General features: G+C 38.1%; 1 protein-coding gene across 1 annotated transcript in view; it reads right to left on the bottom strand.

Annotated features, from left to right (window-relative positions):
- ENTREP1 (endosomal transmembrane epsin interactor 1) overlaps window positions 1-19,836 on the bottom strand; it is a 70,873-nt gene that overhangs the window by 40,273 nt on the left and 10,764 nt on the right. Inside the window, exons 2-3 of the mRNA XM_075210961.1 lie at window positions 15,090-15,146; window positions 8,451-8,561 (exon numbers count right to left, since the gene is read on the bottom strand). Of these exons, the coding sequence (XP_075067062.1) occupies window positions 8,451-8,561; window positions 15,090-15,146 (168 nt within the window). The remainder of the gene's footprint in view (window positions 1-8,450; window positions 8,562-15,089; window positions 15,147-19,836) is intronic.

Here is a 19,836-nt window from a genome sequence, read left to right as displayed (position 1 = left end):
AATGCAGGGGCTAGATAGAGCTGAATGAGAAGACCCTGTGTAGCCCACTTGAAAAGGCCCCTATAATGTGAGGGGGAGGGGGGGTTACTGCAATCAGGCAGTCAGGTACTCTGGAGGAAAGGAGTCCCCACAGTGAGATGAAGTTTGACTCATTCTAATTTGACAATTATTGGGTGATACAATACATTAAGGCATCTGCAACCCACAAATACGTCTTTGAGAGCTGTCTAGCGTCTAACGCATTAGGAATTTTGAGTAGGCAAAGCACATTTTTCGGCTAGGAAGGCCAATTTTACCTATTTTGGCTGGGTGGAATCAGGCCTACAAGAAGAATTTGCCAATTCCTTATACGATTATAGAGTAGACTTCATTCCCATGCAACAGACAGTGAAGATATTAACACAGGTCGTTGATACATTCAAAAAATATCACAACTTTACAGGGAAAATATTGACTTTCTTAAATATTTTAAGAAACTCACAGTTTGGGGGTATGTGTGACCCATTCACGTAAGTTCTGCTAAAATTTATAGCAATCACCATTAGACAGGGAGAGCGTGCTGCCAGGCTGCTCTGATTGTGTTTAAACACAATCAGAGCAGCCGGGCAACACACTGTCCCTGCCGAACAGACCTGCACATAGTGTGCAGCCGCCGGCAGCCTTAACAATTAAAAAGGGGGCGGGGACTAAATCCCCCCCCCCCCTAATTCGCCCCCTTACAATACATTATTAGATCCGCCCCTGGTAAACATAGATAATTTGGGAAAGTATACTATTTGGTACATGCAGTTTATTGCTGGATAGATCTAATGGACAACATGGCTCCTGTATGAGCCATGTGAGAGACATGTGTTAGGCTTTGTACTAAAGCCAGAGACACATGGTCTGTTCTCCCTTTGGGTCTTCATGATCACACACACATGGCCTATCCTCCATTTTGTCATAGTCACACACACACACGATCTGTCCACCATTTTGTCATAGTCTCACATATACGGCTATCCTCCATCTTGTAAATCTATCTTTGTCTACTCACACACACACATAATGTCTTACAATCTGTCTTCTTTCTTTGTCTTCCCTAACACATCAAATATTCTTCACACACATGCACTGTATTTCAATACAGTCTGTCTTACACACACGTTGTCTTACAATCTTATTACACACATATACATACATACATATATATATATATATATATACATATATATATATATGTATATATATATCATATTTGCTTAGTAACATGGAAAAGAGGTACATTTACACATGTATAAGAAAGCTAAAGCAGGCAGTGCATTGTATTTCATGCAAAATGTATTATGCATTCCACACTGTTATTATATGTGTAAATACCATTACTGATATTATCTATTGTTAATAAGAATACATATTACTTTTAATGAGACTTTGTGGAAATTCTTTCTTGATATAATATGATATAGTAATCATTCTTATCTGTATTAATCTATTTTAATCAAAGTAAATAGAGCAGACATTGAAACAGAATTATCTTTCTAGGAACTGGGTTCAAATTGGAGTCAACCTTATGTGATAATGAAGGTAATTTATTAAATGGTTATTATAATATTAGTATTAATAGTATATTTGCCACATCATTGGACCTTCATGCTTTCAGATTAGCACAGTAAGTAGCACCCAAAATAGCTAACCTTTTACAGTTTCTATTAACGTGTACATTTAAATACATTTCTTCAGCATGTGTTTAGTGTAGCTGCATGTCTTGTACCTGCCTCATGGAAGCCTCCAACCCCGTCTGTCCTTAGGAAAAGAGTTTGGAACATTTATGATATTGAGCTTATGACCAGTATACTGAATAACTCCTCCATATCCTTTTACAAAACTTAAGCCCAGTTCAATCATCTCCTCCATCTCTAGAACAGTGTTGACTTGATTACCTAGATGTGGTCTCAAAATTACTCTTAAACATATCAGTTGCCTAAGTTAATTCTTTTGAATCATCTGCACAGTTTATTTACTGTGATTTGTTTGTATTTACTGCATATATTTAATAAACAACAAAAAAACTTTTTATTTTCAATGGGCAGCTCATACCAGAGCTTAGTAGAACAGAAAGCAATATACACATATGCCAAACAGACTTATTATATCCACATTTTCCTGAATATGAGAGTGAAATGAGCTTTAATATGTGGACTAAGAACACAAGACGGCAGTACTTGGGCATAACTATGCACGCAGAGGGTAGCACACATGGATATAGCATACATACAGTCATGGGCGGATGTAGACAATTGCTCTACCCGGGGCGATTTTAAGGGGGGGGGGCATTTTGGCCCCGCCGCCTTTCTGATTTCTAAGGCTGCCAGCGGCTGCACAGTATGTGCAGGTCCGCTCGGCAGTGTGCTGCCCCGCTGCTCTGATTGTGTTTAAAACACAATCAGAGCAGCCGGGCAGCACACTGTCACTGCTGAACGGACCTGCACAGTGTGCAGCTGTCGGCATCAAGCCCCTGCTAGGGGGGCGATTGCCCTGATCGCCCCCCCCCCCCCTCCCCTCCTGGATCCGCCACTGCATACAGTAGTTTACAACATTTGAAAATGATTTACTTGGTGGTGGGACGGTGTTGGTGCATCTGAAATTGTGAAGATCCATGTTTATGCACTGTATGCAGAACACACTCTACATTTTAATTTGTAACATTTTGCAGCTACCATTTTATTCAGAGATCTATTAAGTTTAGTTTGTGTTGCCATATAGTCTACAAGCTTTATGTTGATAAGGATTTTAGTATTGGAGAGATAATGGGTCTGATTCATTAAGGAAAGTAAAGCAAAACAAATGAGTAACTTTGGACCTTGGCAAAACCATGTTGCATTGGAGGGGGGAGGTAAATTTAAAATGTGAGGACAGATTTAAAATTGGGGTAGAACATGTCCTAGATCAACTTTTAATGTCAGTGTAAAAATAAAGCTATAAAGTATTTGCGTCCTACATGAAAAAACAGCCAGTATTTTCCTTCTGTGCAAAATAATAAACTCATTTGCACCCCTTGCATTGCAACATGGTTTTGCCAAGGTACAAAGTTACTCATTTTCTTGCTTTACTTCCCTTCATGAATCAGGCCCAATGTGTTAATTTACATAACCTACAGTTCCTGCAATCATGGTGACATTACAAGTAAACCAGCTAATGGACAGATAAAATCAGTTTGGCCCAATTGAAAGGAAATACACAACATACAACGTTTTTCACTGGATCTTGATAAGTTTATACATCAGCTTCCTGTGAAGAAACATTACGAGTGTATGGGTACGGAAACATCACATTGTTCACATTGTTAATTGCTAAATTGGACTGCTGTCTCAAATGACAGATATTCTTTCACAATATAGTTTTCTGCTATGCAGTTTCCTTTCTAGAAAGAACCTGTCATGTTTTTGATATGCACAGCAATTTAATCTGCTCACTAAACTATTATTATTTTTGTTCCTTTTAGTGCCTAATTACCGCCTGTAATTATTAAAGTATTAGCCATTCCTTCATACCCCCATCTAACAGTGCTCTAATAATCTGACAGTTATGCAAAGGCAGTGTTTGTTCAGCAACTGTGCTTGCAATGGCGTCAATTATGATTGACAGTGATGCTTTTGTTCTGTCTCAAGAACAGCAGCAATTATGGGATGTCAGTGGCCAAGAGGAGCTGGCAGCGCTGGGTGGGCTATAAGATCTTCTTATTTATTGCTTGTCCCGCTATTAGATATGCAAAATGTCTCTGTAATTCAGACATAATAAATCATTACAAGCCAGGGAGACATTAAGTGAGTGGTCCTCTTTAAGACACAGTCTCTATAGGAGTGCATATAAAAGCTGTCTGCCCTTGCAATGTTTATTCCAGATTTCCAGGAATACTGTTTCACTTGCTGAGGAACATAATATGTTCACTGCCTCAGCCGCATAATTTACCTGGCAGATATCTGGTTTTAAATTCCTAGCATCAATAACTTTCGCTGCTATCTAAAAGTGACATTTGAGGCAAGGTACTTATCTTGCAAGTACATGACACACATAATACATGAGTGGTGTGTATACATGAAAAATATACAAGTGATGTCAATATAAGTATAAACCCCTGTAAATAAAATATCTGCATAAATGGATTGCTCTGGTGAGTTCACTTCAGTGTTCCGTTGCACAAGGAATAATACCCTGCCCTATTGGAAATTATTATGGATAACGCAAGTCACTTCTACTTTACATGACCTGACATTTATAAGGTTACATAATTCCTTGGTGACTTATAACAGCCTAGTAATTTACTATAGGAGGATAAATTGTCCTATATATAAACATATGTGAAATGAAATATATCCTTATTTTGTCAATCTCTGACATATATAGTCTTCAAATAAGGTATAGTAGTACAGTATATTATATTTCACTATGATGGCCATTTTACAACATACCGCATCAATGCCAAAGTGACAAGCATAACTATATTATTCATTTATTTATACACTATACTACACTTACCTATCATCAAATTTTATGATGTATATGTGCTTGAAAAATACACTTTTTAAAAATTTTTCAAATATATTAGTAGCTGTGCTGAATTAAGAAAATGCTTAAAATGTCACAGTATTGCTATACGGGACAGGTATAAGCTATTATAGGTTATTAACTAAAAATGCATATTCAACTGGGCATTTCCTTCAAATGTCACCGAAAAGGACAAATAATAATTAATTTTCCCTTAAAAAAAAGTACAGGAGTGGGTGCACCATATTTGTGCATGAGCTAACAATCATTCAGCTCTTGCAAGAAGGATAGCCTGCAGAGCATGTACATATAGCACTATCAAGCATCTGTTGTAAGGATTGTGGATACAGTCTTTGGGCCATACTTTAAAACGCATGCAAATCGGCTCTGCATACTCCTGAATCCAACAAGGACGGATTTGAAGATATGTGCGCTGATGAATTCGGATGTAGGTCTGATCTGCTCTACTACATAAGACACTGCAGGATACGTCCAATGCCTAAGGACGTATACTGCAAAAGAATACACAGATAAAAAAAACTATTGAATTAATGTCACCGGTTAATAAAATAAGCATTAACGACAAAACAGTTAAAAACATAACAAAACAAAAAATTATATATTTCCCCCCCCCCACAAAATACATTTATTAGGATGATCCTAATGTCTATAGAACATAAAATACATTTTTACATGTGCTCCTGATTGCAAACACATGTTATAGCATGCATATGAGACTGTCATCACTAGTACTCAGCGCTCAGACTAGCCCTGTAGCTGGAGCAAGATATACGGCAGAAAAACAGGTAACTTGGAGATGCCCAAAGCTTGATTCGGACATGGCTGCATGCGCTCGAGTTTGGCACGCCCTTACAGTACATTGACTACAGGCGAATGCCCCTTCCCCGCCCCGTTCTCTCCTAGAAATCGTAGGCTGCATTAAGTGTCCTTTGCATATGTAGATGCATTGAACGTTGCTGCGTTTATTTGCTTATGGCCCGTTCTAGGCATGCGCACAATGATTTAGCGCGCACAACACTGGCAGATAAGTGCCTAGATGAATCAGGCCCTTCATGCCTAACCACACCCCACTACTACTAAAGTATAAGTGGGTGGGCTTTCTGTACAGTGATCTGCCGCAACGTCCTCATTTTGGGGATTGCTGGTTTGCACCAAATAGTAAATCTGTATCTCAACAGCCTCTGAAAAACAGTTGCAGTATGTATTTTTTTCTGGAATAAATACTTAAGAATGTTTTTTTTTTTTTTTTTTTTTATTATAATAACAGTTTTTATTAGAAGTTTTCCAATTACGGAATAAAATAATAAGGACAATATCCAATCAAGAAGTAATCACTGACAAAGATGTGTTACATAGGATTGAGCCGTATCTTAATTACAATCAACAAATGTCGGTAATTGATCATTTTATAACTTTTATATCTTGTTATCTTAAGAACAATAAAGATCAATTTGAAAAGTTAAACGTTGTAACTCTTGAATTTACCAGTAGGTAAGAGTGAGATTAATATCAGTAAGATTATAATGGTAATTCACATAAAATAATTGGACGTGTTCATTCATATAAGATAACATACATAACACAAAATAATACTGGCATTAACAACAGCAACAGGCAGGCGACCGTAGACAATCTCTGAGTATATAACACAGCGGGCGGAAGTGAACCCATGACCCCAACCCCTCCACATGGTATGGAACTGAAGTTCAAATGCAAATAAGGGTGAGCCTGAGGAACGGGAGGGCAGAAGACTGCTCCTCTACACAAGATCCCATACAGAACAACTCCAGATACCTCACATCCATGTAAATTACTCCCCAAAGCACAGTGTAGAGACCATGTTGTGTCTTCGAACATGTTTAAAATTCCTTCTTGGGCATTAGGAGGGAGGGAGTCAATAAAAGGACTCAATTTCTTGTAGAATCATTCCACCCCTTTCTCAATATCTGGCAAGGTGGCTCTTCTATCTAAATGCAATGTATTAAAGAGTCCATTTTTCACTTCTGATAAAGATGGGGGGGATTTTTTAATCCAATGTCAAAAAATTACTAGTTTAGCTATTGTGATGGTGACCGTAATAAATGGTTTAACATCCTGTGATTCTCATAAGATGTACCCAATTTTCAAATTGACATAAGAAAATGGCCTTTCTATCACCTGGAAGAGGAGTACCCAAGATAGAAGATAAAAAGCTTAGTATTTTATTCCAGAATTTCTGGATTTTTCTGCATTGCCAGATGTTATGGTAAAAAGATGCATAAATATGTTTGCATTTGGGACAGAACCCCGATTCTTCCGGAACATAAAATCTCCTTTGATTTTGTGATATACAGGTACGGTTAAGAAATGTTACGTGGGTCTCTTGTAGTCTTGTAGAATGAAGCCATTTCAGAATTTTTTCGTTAAGTTTGAGTAGATCTATATCAGGAGATTCCTTCAGCCAGGATCTATGCCTCATATTCCAAATGTTTGGTATATCTGACGATAATAGATCCTGATAGAGGAATCTAATTCGGAATTTCTGTCTCTTGGAGAAATGTAAAAGGTCTTCTAGGGAGCTGGCTGCGGGGAGAGACAGTTTGTTATCTGTATGTGTCATGATGTAATGGCGTAACTGCAAATACATAAAAAAATGGGAATTGAGCAGGATAAATTTTTCCTTAAGCTGCTGGAAAGGGAATAGGATGCCTCCAGGGTCAAATACATCTTTTATTGAGGTGATACCTTTTGTTCTCCAAGTGGAGAATTCAGTATTTTCTAGCCCTGGAGGGAACGCAGGGTTGCCCCAAATAGTAATGTAGTGTGTAGTAATTCGAGGGTGTTTCAAGCGTTTTGTGATTATATTCAATGCCTTGTAGATATCTCCAAATAAGATGTTTCGCATTATTTCTTCTGGTACTCATTTTTTAGGTAGGTGGAGGAGTGCCGCCAGTGAATATGGGTGCACTAATTCTTCTTCTAGAGGTAGATTAATAAAGTATTTTTGCCTCAATAACCATCCTATGGCATAACGGAAAAGAGCGGAGAGCATGAATGCCATCACACACGGGAAACCAATCCCACCTCTTTGTTTATTTTGTTTAAGCTTAACATTGTGAATTCTGGGTCGCTTGCCTCCCCAAAGGAAGGAAGTAAAGAGTTTGGTGCGTCTGTGTATATCAGTTTTTGTAAGACAGAGAGGGAGCATCTGCATCGGGTATGACAATTTGGGGAAAACGACAGACTTAATCACAGCATTTCTGCCAAGTAGGGACAAAGGAAGGGTTTTCCAATTAACTAGCATAAATTATATTTTCTTAATAATGGGAGAATAGTTGAATTTATAAAGGTCACTCAGAGATGATGGAATGTAAATCCCCAGGTATTTAAATTTTTGTGTTACTAGACGGAAATTTGAAATAGCTCTAATTTGGTCAGGATTCATTGCAATGTTCGAAATAGGGAGTATTTCAGAAAGTTAATTTTATAACCTGCAAAGGATCCAAAGTTTTCTATTGTCTCTACTATTGTGGGGATAGATTTTTCTGGGCGTGTAACCATTAATAACATATCGTTAGCAAACATCGCTAATTTGCATAATTCTGAGCAAATTTGTATACCTGAATAATTAGGGTCTTCCCTGAGGGTTATAGCCAATGGCTCTAACGCAATTGCAAAGAGAAGAATGTTTTTTAAACACTAATGGATTGTGTGCTGCAAGCTTTACATACAGATGTTTGTTTACACAACCATATTGCAAAGTTTATTACTTTATGAGAAGAGAAGAATCTGTGGTGAACTTTCTACAAATATGAAGAAAATAAAGCATACATTCTGCACATTATGAGCTACAGTCATACATACAGCATAAATGCTTACAATCATATCACTATTAAAGTTTTATAAAGCAATTGTTTACTTACCAACTGACAACTGGGAACACTGGATACAAACTGAGCTCCTTGACAACCTAAGATGAAACCAGCCAGGTTCAGCAAGACACAGACCACTGACAACATGACAAATAGGTTTACCTTGAATAAAGAGAAACACAGAAAATGTTAATGATCTTACACATCTTTATTTGAATCACACAGAATTGAATTCCAAGGCCACAATCTATAGTTTATGGAAATATAATGTAGTGAAAAGCTTTTATTTTACTTAATTTCATAGATGCCTACTGTCACAGAATGTCTAGGAGGCATTTCTTGTGCATAGGACGCTTATCTGCCTGTAAGGTTAGTGTGTGTCATCCAGCTATGCTCACCTCACTAAAGAGTCAACCGAGTGACTGTGACATCCCAGCCCTATCACTGTGTATAAATCAACCAATCGAAACAGGGCATTTCGGAAAATGAAGTCTGTGGGCAGCACAGTGGCCTAGTGGTTAGCACGTCTGTCTCACAGCACTGGGGTCATGAGTTCGATTCCCGACCATGGCTTTATCTGTGTGGAGTTTGTATGTTCTCCCTGTGTTTGCGTGGGTTTCCTCCGGGTGCTCCGGTTTCCTCCCACACTCCAAAAACATACTGGTAGGGTAATTGGCTGCAATCAAAAAAATTGACCCTAGTCTCTCCCTCTCTGTCTGTGTGTGAATGTGTGTCTATAGTAGGGAATTTAGACTGTAAGCTCCAATGGGGCAGGGACTGATGTGAATGAGTTCTCTGTACAGCGCTGCGGAATTAGTGGCGCTATATAAATAAATGATGATGATGATGATGATGATGACTGCCTCCCTGTCTGTCACTGTGTGCCTATTTTGTTCGTGTGGTAGTGCAGTTTTTAGCTTCTTCACCTATACAAGTGAACACTAAGAAAAGGACATCACAAGAAACAAATTGTAGTTTACACATATTGTTAAAGGGTATCTCCAGCTTATAGCAATTTTTAGTACAAACCCTTCTTCTTATAGAAAGTTGTGTAATGATTGCAAACTATTGACATTTACTATTCCAAATAGCTGCCAATGATAAGGATGTCAGCTAACACTGGGAAGGGCAGAATCTCCATCTCAACCATTGGATGGTTTTGTAGGCTCACGTCTTCATCTGGCTGTCTTTGTCTAAGTAGAGTTTTATATATGACAGTACATAACAATAATTGTGCATATAAGATGCCTAAGGTGTCCAGTGTTGGCTGACATCAAGATCAGTGCAGGATATCTGTAACAGTATGAACACGGATCTAAGACTATTTAAATGAAAATTGTTATTGGCCGGAGTAACACATGTACGTTATTACCAGGAATACACATAGTTGTAGTGCAAAATGCCTTTATCTCCCCCAGCAAAGACACGGTAATGGGCTAGATTATAGCCCAACTAACCTTTAATTTTACGTATGGGTAATTTATGCTATGTTTAAAGAAAAAATTAGCTTTCAAGTGATTTATTGATGACATGTATTGCAATAAGAGAGTGAGCTTTAGTCTAGGGCTTGTGGCCTCTGGGTCAAAACCAAGAAGGGTTACCCATGGCACTTATTACAGGTTGCTATAATATAATTTTTTCTGAAAATATAATTCCAACTAATACATTATAATGAATACATTTATATTATTTGGTATAAGTACAACATATCCCAGCAGCAGTATTTATATAAAACTAATACATAGTACTTGGAGATGACTCCCAACTATCCCGATTTAGACAGAATAGTTCTGATTCCCAGAACCTAAGAGGCAGGGCTTATAGGCAAGTGGGTGGGGCCTTGTCAAAAATAGGCATGGCCATGCAGATTAGGGCATGTTTTATGCAAAATGGGGTTATGGCTTGCTTATGTTGTCAAGATTTTGCCTAGTTAATGTTGGGAGGTAAGTAACAGTAAGCAAATAAATTTGCCTTTTAAAGAAAATCTTAGCACAAAAAAATTGTTATTTTATGAATCCCCTTATCTGAGCTACCAAAAGCTACAGTAACAAACTTTCAGTGACCAGAATTGAATTTAAAAATGCACAGTTGATTTGTTGCGTTTTAAATACAACACTTAAATTAAATATTAACTTGAATAACTCTGTGACTACTTTGTCCAACCACAGCAGCATCATTCTTGGGATAGCACTGAACTTAAACACCCCGTGTGTAAATCTATTGGCACGCAAATCATGTATATTAAATATTATATTAAATCACATACATTAGTTCCAGCAAAGTTCAAAACAAATGGAACCGGTCTTTAAAACCTGGGACTGTCACAGGAAATCAGAAATAGTTGGCAGCTATCAGATTATAACTAATGCACAAAATCACTTAACCACGTAAAACAATGCAATATATAAATATTCTGCAAATAATTTAATAATCCTGCCACATTAAGCATGCTGACTTATTTATCTGGTTTTAACATCTGGTGATTTAGCAAGCTAAAGTATATGAGAGTACAGCTACAGCAGCCTTAACAAATTGGGTCATGCTAACGCAAGGTCACATACTGTACATAGTATGTGGACAGACACACATTGTACAGGAGGTTTTCAGGAAGACTATCAGCACTAAGAGGGAAGCCAGTTAAATTTCACATTATGCTCATGCAAAACTGCAATCACATAAAAATTCTCCAATGTGTATAATAGGAAACAGTGGGAGTTTTGAAATTTTGCTGGGAATATAAAATGGTACAACTATAATTAACTCCACATGCACAAACAGTGTTTGTTGTGTTCATTGAGTTGATATCGGAATATACAGAAGTGTATTTTGCCAAGGAACATAGGAAAAATTATACTCAACCAAAGCATGCTACTGTAGCACATTAATCTTCTTAATGACCAAGCATTACATCATTTTAATTTTATGGAGAGTAGAACCTGGATACAAAAATATTAAAAGTGTTTTTAACTAATTGGTGAGAACAAGGGATTGCACAGTTCATGTGGTCAGCGTTGTACTGACGTTTTCACAAAGAACATAGGCTGTTGTTATAAGTCCTCCTTATTTGTATAGCATTGCAGCCACAGCTTTAGCAGTAGCTGGCAATAGAGCCATATCTAACACATACACGTATATGAAAACATACTTCTTGATCTATGTCATTCTTCTCCATAAGTGAAAGAACAAAACACCAATTACTAGAATAAGAAAGACAGTATCACCCAATAAAAGTGTGTGTGTCATCCAATTAAAACCAATCAGGTGCAAGTGCAATTCTTAGATTATAATGTGTTTTTCAGAAACAACCATCATTTTAGTTCTTAAAGGAGAAAAAACTAATTTAAAATATACAAATATATCAATAATATGAAAAAATGAAAAGTATCTAACACTACTAAATTACTGTTTTGGGCCAGTCCAAAGTTTATAACCTCTGATGTTTGTTTTTCTGTATTGTGTACAGAGAATGCACAGTTCCACATATGCTACATAATAGTACAAACATATAATTTCAAGTCTCTATTTTTAACATTTGTACTGTACACCACTTGTTTGATGTTTTGTATGCATTGTTTTTATAATATATGGGTGGCCAGACCTGCCTTAAAGCAAGATGAGAAGAAGAAGAGGTTTGGGGCTGAGGCAGTGCACAGACTCAACTATAAAACCAGTGTATCTGCTTGTTCTTCTCTCAGGGTAATAGATGGCATGCTCTGCACAGTAGTGAAACACAGGATTAATCAATGAAGCTGAATCACTGATGACTAGAAGCTATAAACTCCCTTGCCTCTCATACACACTGGATAAAGCTGAATATAATATGAGGATGCTAGAAAACACTGACACAGACAGCAAAATAGGCAAAAGAATGAGTTCAGGTACGGAGGGAAAGGACTTAACAACATTCTTTTGTTAAGCATTTTTATATGTTGTCCGGCTCTTCAGAATATTTTACTGACAATTTTAGAAAAGAATACTTATAGTAAACAAAATTATTTACGTGTGTTTAGAAAGAACAATAGATAGATTGATAGATCGATCGATAGACTGAGGAGTTTAGTGGTTTTCAATGTGGCACTGACATAGGATGCCACCTTTTCAACAAGTCAATTTGTAAAATGTCTGCCCTGCTAGAGCTGCTCTGGTCAAAGGTTAGTTCTGTTATTATGAAGTGGAAATGTCTAGACTCAGCCACAAAGTGATAGGCCAAACAAGCTCACAGAACAGGATCACCGAGTGCTGAAGCGTGAAGCTCATAAAAATTGTCTGTCCTCATTTGTAACACTCATTACCAAGTCTCATATTGCCTCTGGAAGCAACATAGGTACAAAAACTGCTCATCGGGAGCTTCATGGATTGGGTTTCTTGGCCGAATATCCACAAACAAGCCTCAGATCACCATTCGCAAAGCCAAATGTTGACTGAAGTGATGTAAAGCACACCATATTTGGTCTCTGGAGCCGTGGAAATACATTCTCTGGTGTGACAAATCAAGGTTCACCATCTGGCAGTCTGACAGACAAATTCAGGTTTGACGGATGCCAGAAAAGTGCTTCCTACCTGAATGTGTACTGCCAACTGTAAATCTTGGTGGGGGAGTAATAATGGTCTGTGGCTGGTTTTCCTGGTTTCCTGGGCCCCTTAGTTCCAGTGAAGAGAATTCTTAATTCTACAGCATTCAATGACATTCTAGAGAATTGTGTGCTTTCAGTTTTGTGGCAATAGTTTAGGGAAGGCCCTTTCCTGTTTTGGCAAGACAAGCCTCCACACACAAAGTAAGGAATGCCAACTGGAAGCCAGGTCTTATTGCCCAACATCAGTGCCTGACCTCACTAATGCTCTTGCAGCTGCATGGATGCAAATCCCTGCAGTCTTGTTCCAAAATCTAGCGGAAAGCCTTCCCAGAAGAGGCTATTACAGCGGCAATGACGGGAACAACTCCATATTAATGCCCATGGTTTTGGAATGAGATCTTCAACAAGCACATAGAGAATGGCTGTAATGTTCGGGGGTCACATAGTTTTAGCCATGAAGTGTACCAAATTATAATCTGGAGTCATTCAATCCAATGCAGAGGTCAGTAACAGGCAAACAAATTAAGTATAAAGTTAAAATAAAAAAGAGTAGTCAAACGTCCAAACCAAGGTTCAAGCAAGGCAGCAAATAATCAATATGTAACAAGCAAAGTGCATCCAATAATACTAAAGCACCCAAGAACTACAATAAAAATGGTGATCATCCATATAAGGCCTAACCATATATAAGCACACTTGCATTTGAACATTACCACTCAATTCTGCTTTGCACTGTCACCAGCTTGCTCCAATAACACTAAGGGGCATATTCAATTCTTTAATTTCCCCGCCACGTTAAAACTATTACCGTTATTACGGTGATAGTAAGCTGGATTTCAGCTCGCAGCTCCCTGAGCCGCGAGCTGAAATCCAGCGAGACAACTACCGTAATAACGGTATTTATACGCACTATTACCGTAATAGCGGTAATAGTGCATGCGCCGCGAGATTTTTGGCTATTACGCCAAGAACTGAATATGCCCCTAAATGTGAGTAACTACACAGATGCATAGCATAGAGAGGAAAATAGCTGCAAACATATTTGTGCACATTTACCTAGATACAACAGGGGCACATTGAATCCTTATTATAGATATGTATGCAAGCAATCATAGGTGGAGCACTATTAATTGAAAATAATAGTACCTGGTGTTTGTCACTTGGTGCATAAAGCAATGTAAAATTGTAAACGTAACCCCTTTTCCTGTGGCTGGGCTCATTGCATTCTGACTTCAATATTAGTATTTTTGTGCAGTACAAACACAAATCATACTTTTTTTCAGAAGACATTTCAGTTATAGCAAATACCATTGCTTTCTTTATAACCCAAGACTAGAAAGCACAGTCGTTTCTGAAAGTGGCACAATAGCGGGACAAAATATATATTTCATTTATTTACTAACAAAAAGTTGGTCAAAAAGTTGAAAAGAAGGAACAGCATTTGTATCAACTGACTATGCATATTTCTACTGCTGGTATCTTCTACGTTATAATCATTCTTTGTGTGATTTTTATTTATTTTTCCACATGAGATGAGTGCATTGTGAGTGTTGCAGATACATAAAACACAAAAAATAAGAAGGCATATCATTTATGAAACAAGACAACCTACCACATCAAATGAGGGGTCACTTACTTTTCTAACCAAAAGCCTAGAATGCACAATAGTTTCCTGTAGGTGGTGTGCATTTTTCATTTATTTACTAAATTACAGTTTAAAAAGAGGAGTTGTAATAACATTCTGAAAAGCTGTTTGTGTCCCAACAACAATGGTTACTCATTTGTACCACCTGCATAAAGGTGTACCAGGAATACAGATATGCACCTAATTCTTGTATTTGCATCACAGTCTTTCTTTGTCTGGTGACCACAATCAATCAACAGACAATAAATAAATAGAGGCTTCCTTATTTGAATGAGGGGGCTCATTGGGTGGACTTTCACAGATGTATACAACAGTTTTCAATTAAATAATTATAATGAATTAATAATAATTAAAAATTGTTTTCTGAGTAAACATCAGTTCTGAGATTCAAAGGCCACACAAACTCCACTCGCTTCTGCCGCAGAGTGCACTTTACTAATTGTATAAATAAATGTGAGGTGTTTCACTTACTAGAAGAACCATGGGCTTCTTCCATGTGGTTAGTCCTATAATACCAGACAGAATTACCTGCAACACAGATAAGCTTAAAGTCAATCTCAATATTCAACACAACCATGTTCAACACTGTAAAAATAAACCAATCAATAATTAAATAAAGTGATGATGATGATACTACTACTACTTTTAATAATAGTTGAGGGAGAATGTATCTATTTACTATCTTTAGACAAGTTTTGTCCAGCAGCAAAATCTGTTTATTGTGTTTCCTTGATCTGTCAGTGTATCTACGATACGTAAGCAACCTGAAAGTTCCATTCATTCAAAGAGTCATCACTATAGTGATGGTGCCTGACTGGTCCAGTGTATGGATTATAACCCAATGTGCTGACACAAGAGGTGAGGGGAGCTCCATGAAGTCAGGTCAGGTAGGACTTAATAATGCGATTTGCATCATTATACTCCGCCCAATATGACACAATGACAATTTTGCGCCATCGTGCTCTGCTCACTGCTGTGTGATAACGCAAAATGCACCGTCATCCCATGGTGGCCGGAGCAGACAATACAAATTGCATTGTTACGCTGTGTTATGCCCACCATATCTCATTCTGGCTGGGCATCAGGGAGATAACCAGACCCTCTCAGGAGCACGGACACCACCCATTATTTTGAGAGTCCCACGGACATTCCAGGATTGTCGGCAAGTATGCTACATATGGGAACGATTTTACAATTTTCTTCATGCAATTTTACACTTGACTTTTCATTGCAGTTTTATGCTTAATAGTCACCACTTGCTACCAAGTTCATAATAACAGAATTGTTGAATCTGAACACATTTAGTTTTGCTGTAACAAACATTTTCTTTGTTTTGTTTTTTTAAATAAGTTAAAGTGTATGTGTATGCTTCACAGAGCAGTGAACTACCTACTAATTTCATGCATTTTGAGCTGTTATTTAGTTGGCAGAATATTATAATTATTATTATTATTATTATTATTATTAATAATAACATTTATATAAAGTCAGCATATTTTGTATCACTTCAAAATTGGGGACAAACACAATAATAAAACAAGATTGGGAACTGACAGACAGACAAAGCTGTAAGGGCCCTGCACTCAAACTTACAATCTAAAGGGAAATTGGAGTTTGATACATGAGGTTAAGTGCACACTGGGTATATACCACAAATGGCTTTGGCTTTGCACCTGTGTCAGCTCTGAGTGAAAATGCTTTGCCCCCTTTTGTAAAGCAAATAACATCCTTAAAAATGCATCTTGTCCACACATTTATCTAAATTTAACAATTTTTCTCTGCAAACTGTAATCTCATTTTTGTACTGCTCTGCAAAACTAAGCGTACTTACATGGGAGAGCACGCGCTTGGTCCACGCAACTCCTCCCATTGTCTGGCAGAACTTTTGTTCTCCTGCAAATGCCACTTTCTTCCTCTTAAATTTACATAAAACGTTATTGGAAATGTAAGTGCACCAGCAGAAATCAAGAATATTTTGCACTGTGACTTGGCCATTTAGAGCTCCATTGTTTCTTCCACTTGACAGGTAACTTGTCCCGATTTCTCAATAATTTGGACAAGATTACTGTAATTTTACACCCTTACTTTATAAGGATACAGTCATGAAGTGAAGTTTTTAATTTATTGACTTGCATATGCCCTCCTACAACATTTACTGCCTTTCTTTTCTTTCTAGCGTTCTATTATACCTTCTAGCAAGTGTTTACATCACCAGACAGTGACCCTCGCTGTGCCAACTCACCATTTGGCAGGAAATTTTTCTACAGAGTACATGCGGGGAACAGAGATAGTACAGTGTACATGCTGAGCAGTACTGTCCATTTTATCGCTAGTGGTCAGGTGGCAGAAGATAGGGACACATACAGATCTCAGCAGCACTCTGACACTCAACCCTTATTTCACAGCAACACTTTGGACCTCATTTAGAGTCGGACGCAAAGTCAGTTTTAGGCGCATCCAACAAAAAAATACTATCATACATGTGCAGCAAGCAACAAATCCGCCTGCATCTTGGACACTTGCGCTTAAAACAGACTTTGCGTCCGACTCTAAATGAGGTCCTTTAACTTTGGAGAAGAAAACAAGAGAACACTCATAACTTGACCACTGGTTCATATTATAATTTATACTATGTTTCAGTGCTCGAGGTGGGGCGGTATGTGCTGGTATGACATACAAGCATTTCCACCGCTCACCTTCTTTGAAGTAGCACATATGTTCTAAAGAGTATGCCAGCATAAGATTACAGACACTGCTGCCTTAGCAGCAGGTAAATGATCACATCCTTTGTGGTGGGAGGTCAGCAAGATGCATAAGGGGGCACAAACTGGAGGGTCCACATGCACACTGTGTATAGGCAGCCCATTTAATATATACAGGGAACGCAGGGCAGCCTATTACAGAGTGCAGCACAGTGCAGATGCATACCCCCTGACTCCTCCTCTACTCCTACCCCTCTTCCTCCATTGGCCAGGATAGCAGGGACTTAGGTGTCAGCAAGAACTGCTGTGTATGAGTCATGTCACTGTTCCTATCTCAAGTGGAACAGGTGTATTAAGCAGGTAAACTCCAGACTACGCTTGCTTTTAAAAAAGTACATTTTGCCACTAGTGCTGAATGTCTCCCATGCTGAGCAAAATATGGGTTCTCATAGTGAATTGCTGGGTATAAGAAAAACAAAGATTAATATTAAAAGATCAGCTCATTCAGGAGGCGTTTCTTGTGTGCATTTTCCTAAAGCAAAAAAGGGTTCCCCAATGCAATAGTACATCACAAAGCCATATCCCTGCATAAATCCACAATATCACTTATACCAAGCAGATTTGTATTTCTTTAATACTGACCAGCTCATCACTTTAAAGCTTAGGTAAAAACAAACATAAATCACTATCTGATCTCATACAAATCAGGTATTCAGAAAACTGACATCCTGGTAAAAGTGTCCATATCAGTACAAATGTTGATGTTTGATGTTATACTTGCCCTGAAGCCAAGAGACTACTATTGCTTCTGACATTTAAAACAGATGTCCAGCACCAGCCGTTCAGGTTTGAATACATGAGATCTGCTGTGCGTAGAAAAACATTGTAATAAGAGATGGATAGCATCAGTATTAACTTTACTTTCTGAAACTTTGAAACCTGCAGCCTATAATAAGGATGTAACCTGCAATATGTGCTGCAGGACATTACTCTGCCTCTAAAGGACTCAAAGAATCTTTTTTTATTTTATGCTTTTATAATACTTTTGCAAATGCCGACATTATGGAAGGAAATAAAATATAATTAATTTAGAATCTCAAATCTAGCTTGCGTTGCATCCTCAATGAAAAAAGGGACATGAACAGGTATAGATAAATAGGGTACGTAAGGGGGTGAGGCACAGAGGAGAGCAAGTAAAAAGGGAAATAGGAGGGTAATAGGGATGAAGATAGGGGCACATGGGAAGATAAGACAAAGGAAAAAGAGGGGAAAGGAGAAAGGATACATGGAAGATGTAAGGGAGAAGTGAAGAAATGCAGGGGAGACAATGTGACAAGTTGAAGGAATGCAATATATATGAAAGAAAGTACATAGCGATATGAGAGAGATTTAGGAATACTATGAGGGAGACATAAATGGACTCAGGGCAGATAGCCTTTCATCATTTAGAGTGTTTCATATTATAATATATGGTGTTAAAAAGCATCTAAAATTAATTTCATACTACCAAAAACCCTAAAGCTTCTGGGAGCTTACAGTTATGGTCAAAAATTTTGAGAATGACACAAATATTATTTTTCACAAAGTCTGCTGCCTCAGTTTTTATGATGGCAATTTGCATATACTCCAGAATGTCATGAAGAGTGAGCAGTTGAATTGCGATTAATTTCAAAGTCCCTCTTTGCCATGACAATGAACTTTAAACAACATTTCCATTACATTTCAGCCCTGTCACAAAAGGACCAGCTGACATCAGCTCAGTGATTCTCTCGTTAACACAGGTGAGAGTGTTGACAAGGACAAGGCTGGAGATCACGCTGTCATGTTGATTGAGTTAGAATAACAGACTGGAAGCTTTAAAATAAGGGTGGCGTTTGAAAAAATTTTTCTTCCTCTGTTAACGATGGTGTGATGATACCTGGATGTTAGGGTAGGAACCCAGAAGAAAGTCCTGGTATCAAGGGGTTCAGGATCACACAGGCAAAGAAAAGGTGTGGATACAACGGTATCTTTATTACAGCTAACTGCAAACAATAGCTTATATATATCAAACCATAATTCAAACAACACCCAGTGTTCACCACACTTCAACCATCCCCCAGTAACACCCCATTGTTCAATAACCCCAAATTGTTTATAACGAAAATAGGTTTTCTTTACCAGTCCAAGTTATAGGGGAAGGATGATGTCCGTGATTAATAGAATAAGCCAGGCAGAGCAAACAAGTCTGCAAGTCCAGGAAAATCTTGTAATCCAATAGTCACAATACTCCCAGGTAAAATCCTCAGCACACGGGCAGCAGCCGAAACTCCAACGCCAGTAGCTTCTAGAAGCAAAAATCCCACACACCCAGAAGTCTCTCCGGCAGGTCTTCTTAAAGGGACAACATTTCCCATGTGTGGAATCCCTCCCTGCAGGGTTATCCACAGGTCACAGATGCTGGGATTGGCTGGGAGGTATGAGTGGGATGGAGATGGGAGTGGAGAGCTGTCCTTCCCTCATGGCTTTCCCTCCTG

Source organism: Mixophyes fleayi, chromosome 1 (genome assembly GCF_038048845.1).
Source record: "Mixophyes fleayi isolate aMixFle1 chromosome 1, aMixFle1.hap1, whole genome shotgun sequence".
NCBI classification, from domain to species: Eukaryota; Metazoa; Chordata; class Amphibia; order Anura; family Limnodynastidae; genus Mixophyes; species Mixophyes fleayi.
This window is presented reverse-complemented; position numbering and strand designations above follow the sequence as displayed.